This window comes from Nematolebias whitei, chromosome 15 (genome assembly GCF_014905685.2).
Source record: "Nematolebias whitei isolate Nwh7 chromosome 15, NemWhi1, whole genome shotgun sequence".
Taxonomy (NCBI): Eukaryota; Metazoa; Chordata; class Actinopteri; order Cyprinodontiformes; family Rivulidae; genus Nematolebias; species Nematolebias whitei.
In genome coordinates this window covers 20,944,696-20,952,715 of record NC_056512.1, presented here as the reverse complement: position 1 = coordinate 20,952,715, position 8,020 = coordinate 20,944,696, and the positions used below count along the sequence as shown (strand labels likewise).

Here is an 8,020-nt window from a genome sequence, read left to right as displayed (position 1 = left end):
GCTATTTAAGAGACTGAGCTGAATACAGCACCTCAGACTGAGGAAGTCTTTTGGATGAGAGACGAAACATTTCTACATTTTTTTGCTTTGTTTTGATTTTTTGAATGTCCAGAGGACCAGATTGAACTTTTTTGGATTTTTCTACCTGGATTATTGAGCATGCATCAGGATATTGGATTTTATTGTTTCAACAGTTTTGTTCTTTGTTTTCACTGTTTATTCTTTAAATTGTCTGCTGTGTACAGCACAATGGGTCTGTACGGTTGTTTAAAGTACTTTACAAATAAAGTTGGATTGGAACACAAGAAGAGCCAGTTTTAGAGACGGTATTCTCAACAGACGATGATCTTAGTTTTAAACTCTCACATTAAAAGCAGTGGGCTATGTGTATTCCTCCAATGCCTGTAGTTTAAATCATTCTTTATTTTCTTAACGTTACAGTATCTGATGGACAAATTGTTTAAAAATGGAAATGATTTAGTGTTTTGAATGTAGTAACAAATTAGTTTTGTGTTTTTATTCACTGACAAGTGATGAATGCCAAATACAGAACCTGATGGTTAGAATTAGAAATGAAAGTGGATGAGACAGAAATAATCTGGATCTGTGTCTGTGTGTGTTGTGTGCAGGTTTGGAGGCGAGTTCATAATGGTTCCAGTCCGCTCCTGCATTGCAGCATCATGATGAGCCTGATCCGACCACAGACTCTGCCAAAGTCGCTGTGTTTACCGCCATAGTGAGATGAGGCTTCTGGGCTCTGTTACCATGGTAACCCTGTAGCACAGGACCCATAATCCCAGTTAGTTGCCCCTGTGGTCACATTTTGAAAACAAAGCTGCCCTGTTTTAATTTGCTGCCATGACGATGCTGTGGAGACACCCTGTAAACTCATAAACCTGTTGCTATGGTGACTTTGTCACAAGCAGCCGTCGCCATGGGAACGACCAGGATGTTCCGCATTTTCGTAGTCCTGGGCTCGGCCTTCATGATCCTCCTGATCATTATCTACTGGGACGACGTGGGGGCCTCCCACTTCTACCTGCACACTCCCGTGTCACCGGGCCCCAAGGCCCCACCGCAACCCCCTCCCCAGCCAAAGTCTCAGACCTCTCGGACCCCGTCCTTCCTGAATGACATTGACGCCTTCGTCAACCAGTTCCTGGAGCCAGGCACTGGGGAGCCCACGGACACCGTCGCCGTTGACACGAGCAACCAGTCGGAGAAGGAGGAGCGATACATTCCTCGGAGGGAGTGGAAGATCCACCTGACTCCCATAGCAACAGAACTCCACGACCGACAGGTTAATCCGATTGATTTATTTTTATCATGTATTTATTGTTGCATTGGTAAAGTTCAAAACCCATCAGTGTGGCGAGTGACAAGACACTTCAGTTTTACTACGTCTCATTTAAACGTGTAAAGTCTCTCCTAACAAAACTTGTTAATAATTTTATAAAACGGTTCAACCAGGAGCGGAGGCGGCAGTTACTTCAGGAGATCTGCACCAACGATACTGTGGCGTTTCCCGGCAAAAACCGCTCATTTGATGACATTCCCAACAAGGAGCTGGATCATCTCATTGTGGATGACCGACATGGAATAATCTACTGCTACGTTCCCAAGGTACGCATTTTAGCCATAAAGTTATATCAAACCACTAGAGGGCGCTCTGCCCATCCCCCCATTGTTTACATCTGTGACATCATAGAGAAGCTAAGATGGCATCAAAACAGCCTACTGCTCACAGCCGAAAAAACAACTGTATCTGTGTAAAAACTTTTATTTAATATGTTTACTATAACTTAATACAATTTATAATTAATGTTAATTTCTTACAACAAGCATGTAAAACAGCTAGATGTTATAGAAGGAAACTATTCTAACTAATGATCTGAAGTCAGTCAATAATTAATGATCAACTTCCAATGATCTCAAGGATTTTTAGTTAGTTAAATAGTTATGACTTCAACTAGTTGACACATTTGAAACTAACTTTTTTAACGTGTAAATTGTATTTATGTAGGTTCTGCTAGCTGCAGCTTATTGCAGTGATCAGTGTCTAATCTATATCTAAGATTAAAAAGTATATATTCAGAATTCAAATAAAAATAGCAGCTAATGAATTGTTACAGGAGACAACAACAACTTGTATTATTTAATAATTTGTATAAACTGTGACATGATTCAGCCTGTACAACTTAAGCTAATATCTACTAGCCGACCCAATAATTAACAGCCATTTCATCAACTTTACAGGCTACGTTTAAACCGTTACAGTATTAGCTTCAGTTCTTGTTGGATCCCGTTCACATGGAGGCAAATAAGATCAAATCTACTTACTTGTGAAAGGAGACATGTTTTCCTTCTTTTCTTCTGACGTTATAGCCGTAGCACACGCAACCTTCTTGCAATTTTACATTTTCATGTACAGTCTAATATTATGTTATTACGTACGCTTTATTATTATTTTTGACATTTTGTTTTACATAGTCACCACCTACACAGGGATTTTTAGTCAAAATGCCACATGCACATGTTTGACCATTTTGATAATGGCTGCCGTGGCTGCAGTGAATCACAAGGTCACATGACCAGTGCGCCCTCTAGTGGTTCATATAACAGATCGAGGGTTGCAACCACCCAGCTGTTGTTTTTACGACATTATTTCCACCAGTTCCTCTGCTCTGGCCTCCAGGTAGCATGCAGTAACTGGAAGCGCATCATGATCGTTCTTAGTGAGAGCCTGCAGCAGGAGGGTGTTCCTCAGAGGGACCCCCTGGCAATCCCCCGGGACCTGGTCCACAACAGCAGCATGCACTTTACCTTCAACAAGTTCTGGAAACGTTACGGCAAGTTTGCGAGGCACCTCATGAAGGTATGTTTGGACAATACAGCTTTTTAACTGTGGGGTTGTTTCCTCTGTGAGCAGAGAACAGGATGTTATGTAGTCTATGGGTGTACATACACATACAAACATAAATGATCAACTTTATGGACGTATTTAAAGTTGATAACATGAGTTTAAAGTGATGATAAATGACCACAGAGTTATGATTCTTTTAAACCTTTTTTCATTTCAATAAAGTGTCTGCCATCTGCCCATTTTTAGGCCAAACCAAAACAACATTTGAGTCATTTTTAGAGTTTTTCCACATCTGTCCCACTTTATACTGGTTCTGTTACCATTAGACCGATCACCACCGCGCCGCCCTGAAACAAATGCACTCTTAAAATCTGTTAACATTTATTCAATTTTTATTTTAATCATGTTCCTTCAGGGGCAGCACGGTGGCGCAACTGGTAGAGCTGCTGCCTCTCAGCGCGCAGGTCCCTGGTTCAAATCCCGGTCCGGGGACCCCTCTGGGTGGAGCTTGCATGTTCTCTCTTTGCATGCGTGGGTTTTTTCCGGATACTCCGGTTTCCTCCCACAGACCAAAAACATGCATGTTAAACTGATTGGTAACTCTAAATTGTCCCTAGGTGTGAGTGAGAGAGTGAATGGTTGTTTGTCTCGTTTGTCTCTATGTGTCCCTGTGATGGACTGGAGACCTGTCCAGGGTGTACCCCGCCTCTCACACAGTGATTGCTGGACATGGGCACCGACGACCCCCGTGACCCAAAATGGAAGAAGCGGGTAAAAGATAATGGATGGATGTTCCTTCAGATTCTGTTAGTCAGGGGGTCCCTCACTTTCATCAGTTTAATGCATCAGGCACTGACGTAGCGCTAAGCCAGCAGTGTGCAATACATACACGCTAGCTAAAAAGCCACAGAGGTAGTGCTTCGTTTCCCTCACTCTGAGCCCCCCCCCCCTCCCCCCGTTACAAATAGCATGCAACACAGACGTGTCTCCGTGTCTCTCCCCCACTCCATCTACAAAAATCGCAGAAGATATGAGCGCCTTGCTAAGGCAAGTAAACAGGACGGTAAATATAAACTCACCTGTGACCATAGGTTCCACTTTAAAATCCTTTCAAAATAAACTACAATGTCAGAAACAGACCCAAAGGTGCTCAGAGTTGTTTTGTCTTTTTTTTTCCTGGTGGGTGGTAGGCGCTTTATAAAAAGAAAAAACGCTAAGTTGCCATGTCACAAGCAGCTGCCGGTGTAAAAATACAGATAAACAAAAGAAGTTCGTCCCAATTCCTTCAATTTACTCATTTTAACAAGACGTCAAATGTTGCCCATCACTAATGTGTCACAGCGGTCTTGCACACACTCGTCCAGCTCTCCTTTGTTAGGAACGCACCAGCTAACAGCTGGTAACAACTACAGGTTGAATTTAGGCCAATCCCACTGACAACATTTATTTTTAATTCTAATACATAAACATATTATTGCTACGCAGCAATCAAAAATAAGATTTTAGTTGTTACTTTCATTTCAAACATTTTCACTAGAGGTGCACAGATTTCAGGTTTCTGGCCAATCACCGATCTATAAAAAGTCTGAGCTGCCGATTCTGATTTAGTTTAATAAGCGACACTGTCAGGTGTTATAAGGTCACAATGCACCTTCAATCTTCCAATATTATTTTATTGAAAAACAGACCCTTGAACAATATCCCAGAAACAATGCAAACTTGTTTTAACGGGCCATGAGGTAGTGCTCTGAAATGTAAAGATTAGACGATTGTTGTTAAAACAACAAAAAAATCAGTAAAATCGGTTTCTCGTGCATCGGCTGATCTCTCAAAATTAAGGAAATCGGGACTGATTTATCAGTGCGCCCCTAATTTTCACGTCTTATCCTTTCCTTCGCATCTGGAGCCTTCTAAACTAAAACCTTTGTTGTGAACAGATGTGCACATCTGGCTGCAGATTAGCGAGATCATTCTGTGAACCGAAGGGTTCTGGTGTGTTTTTAGGATGCATCGTGGCCCGTTGTGTTTAACGATGTTTGTCCGAACGTAAATGTGAATTTCGTGATGTTTTGGACCTTGTTCTGTGTTCGCAGGTGAAGCTGAAGAAGTACACCAAGTTCCTTTTTGTCCGGGACCCCTTTGTGCGTCTCATCTCTGCCTTCAGGAACAAATTTGAAATGCGCAACGAGGACTTCTACCGGCGCTTTGCACAAGTCATGCTGCGCCGCTACGCCAACCAGACACCGCCTACCTCTGTGGACGAGGCGTTTACGTTGGGCATCCGACCCACGTTCTCTCACTTCATCCGGTACCTCCTGGACCCTCGGACCGAGAAGGACGCGCCCTTCAATGAGCACTGGCGGCAGGTGTATCGGCTGTGCCACCCGTGCCAAATCCAGTATGACTTCGTGGGCCACTTGGAGACGGCAGAGGAGGACGCCGAGCACCTTCTGCGCCTGCTGCGGGTGGACAATGTTGTGGAGTTCCCCACCTCGCACAGGAACCTCACAGCCAGCAGCTGGGAGTCCGATTGGTTCAGCACAGTACCTGTCGAGGTGCGTAAGGAGCTGTACAAACTTTATGAGCCTGACTTCAGACTTTTTGGGTACAAAAGGCCGGACTGGATCCTCGAAGAGTGATTCACCGAGCTAACGCAAAAAAAAGTCTTTTAAAGTAACAAAGTCATGAGAAACTGAGACGCTTTTATTCCGGTGTTCCCTCGTCTTGTCTGTTTAAACCAAACGAGCACAAGTTTAATGCTCTCAATCCTGAAAGGAAGCACACGCATGATGGGAAGCTGGTTTTCGGTTCTTGTTTTAGGGTCGGTCTGCAAACAGGTGCACCCTCAGTGCGTAGCGTTTGTGCGGACTCCCTGCTTTTATCTCGCGCCGTGTGTGCCCACAGTTGTGTCGTGACTGACTTGAATAAACCCGCAGGTAGCCATCACAGAACCTCGCCTGCCGTTTGTTAGCACAAAAACTCGAGGTAGACGGATCAACGTTCAGATTTTTAATAATCACATTGGCAGAGTTTATGAAGCTAGCTCGTTTGTTCGGGTTTTAATAGAAATTCTTGAGATTTTGAACGAACAAAGAAAAGAAAAATGAATAAAATCAGACTTTTCAGTAGGGCGGGGTTATTTGCACTTCAAGATTTAAACAAAGATTTTTTTGGAGCCATTTGCCTTCAAAGCATGTGCTGGAGATGACTCTCAGCTACTACCACGCCTAATTCTAGCGTATTATCTGCAAAAATCACAGAGTTTTAGGCATTTTGGAGTTTGCTAAGGCTGTGGCGGCCATCCTGAATGTTATTAGTGTCTGAGTTTCATTCAAATCTGTCTAGATCAGGTCTGCAACCTTTTGAATCAAAAGAACCGTTTCTGCCTCATCACTCCAAATAAAATGTGTCCTGGGCTGCAAAACCTGCTACAACTATAACATCAACTGCTGACCCGTGGGCCACTTCAATTCCAGTCTTTCCCCTACTGTTATCCAAAGAGGGCGCCCCACCCTCTTAAAAGAACCGAGAACCCCGCCTACCTCCCCCAGTGACAACTGCCGGCAATGACTTAGCGCTAAGCTAATGGCACACAATACAGATGTAGCACTCCACTTCTCTCATGCACCCCCCCCCCCCCCCCCCCCCCCCCCCCCCCCCCCCCCCGGTCGACAACTGCTGGCACTAACGTAGAGCTAAGCTAGCGCGCAACACAGACGTCTCCGTCTCCACCTCAACCCCAAGCCCCACCCCCATTGACAAAAATCCCCAAAGAGATGATCGCCCTGCCAAGGCAAGTGATCTGGGCAATCACTGAATTCTGTTGGGGGGGTCAGGGGGTCTGGCTGTTAAGGGTGGCATTATGAAACTAAAAATATATAACAAACTTTAATATTATATTGTTAAATTTTAGGACAATAAAAGGGCCATATTTATTTAATGAAGGACAATTTATAATAAATACCAAACACGGCCTGTGTGGGTCGTCTTTCTATTTGTGGGAAAATTAAATTGAAGTAATAAATCATGAATTTAAGGTGTACATAAAAACTCGGCCATTTTGTTGGATATATAATTGACGGAATACATTTTTTAAAATTAAAAACGGAAGCTTTTTTTTTAACTTTGAATTTAATTGTTTTATTTTTCTAGTTGTTATAAAATTGACTCATCGTATTTCTTCTAATCAACTTGTTCCCAAAATATTCCAAAGAATTTCTGGTGGAGTTGAAAGAAATATCTCGCTGCAGGGCTGGAAGTGGGATAAATTAAGTAGCTAAATCTAACCATGCTGTGCTCCTTGTATTAGTAGTATTCACATATTTGCAAAAAATAAAATTTGACATAAACACAGCTAAAATTTTACAAGCCAGCAAAATTAAATTTTGTTTGCTTTGGTTAAAGCTTCACAGAGCTGCTGCAGTGAGACACAACGTGTCGGACACATGTGGTCCCAGAGCCACGGGTTACAGACCCGTGGTCTAGTGGTTTGTGAGACATTTTACTAACAGACTGACGAACAAATGAACATGCACAATTACATGATTGCTTTTATGGTAGTGGGGTAAAAAAATAAAGGAACAGAAGCAAGTTTTTTTTTTAATTTACACAACTGCTCCTCATATCTGTGACATTTATTGACGACATCTGTGAGGAAACAACACTGCTGGCGTGTTCACAACGGGTCGGACACTATTGGCGTGTTCACCGCATGTCGGTCACTGTTGTCATGTTCACAGCATGTCAGTCACTGTTAGCATGTTCACAGCATGTTGGACACTGTTGGCATGTTCACAATGTGTTGGACACTGTTGGAGGGTTCACAGCGTGTCAGACACTTTTAGCGTGTTTACAGTGTGTCGGACATTGTTAGCGTGTTCACAACATGTCAGACACTGTTAGCGTGTTCACAGCGTGTCAGACACAGTTGGCCTGTTCACAGGTTGTCGAACATTGTTAGTGTGTTCACAGTGTGTCGGACACTGTTAGCATGTTCACATAGTGTCAATCATTGTTAGCATGTTCACAGCGTGTCGGTCACTATTAGCATATTCACAGCGTGTCAGTCACTGTTAGCATGTTCACAGCGTGTCAGACACTGTTAGCGTGTTCACAGCGTGTCAGTCACTGTTAGCGTGTTCACAGCATGTTGGACAC

General features: G+C 43.2%; 1 protein-coding gene across 1 annotated transcript; it reads left to right on the top strand.

Moving 5' to 3' along the window:
• Nucleotides 1-913: 913 nt before the first annotated feature.
• Nucleotides 914-5,627, top strand: LOC119422106 (carbohydrate sulfotransferase 12-like). Its single transcript, XM_037689453.1, has 4 exons — nucleotides 914-1,300; nucleotides 1,471-1,623; nucleotides 2,696-2,875; nucleotides 4,957-5,627. The coding sequence occupies exons 1-4, from the start codon at nucleotides 935-937 to the stop codon at nucleotides 5,500-5,502; spliced, it is 1,245 nt and encodes a 414-aa protein (XP_037545381.1). The 5' UTR covers nucleotides 914-934; the 3' UTR covers nucleotides 5,503-5,627.
• The last annotated feature ends 2,393 nt before the right edge of the window (nucleotides 5,628-8,020 follow it).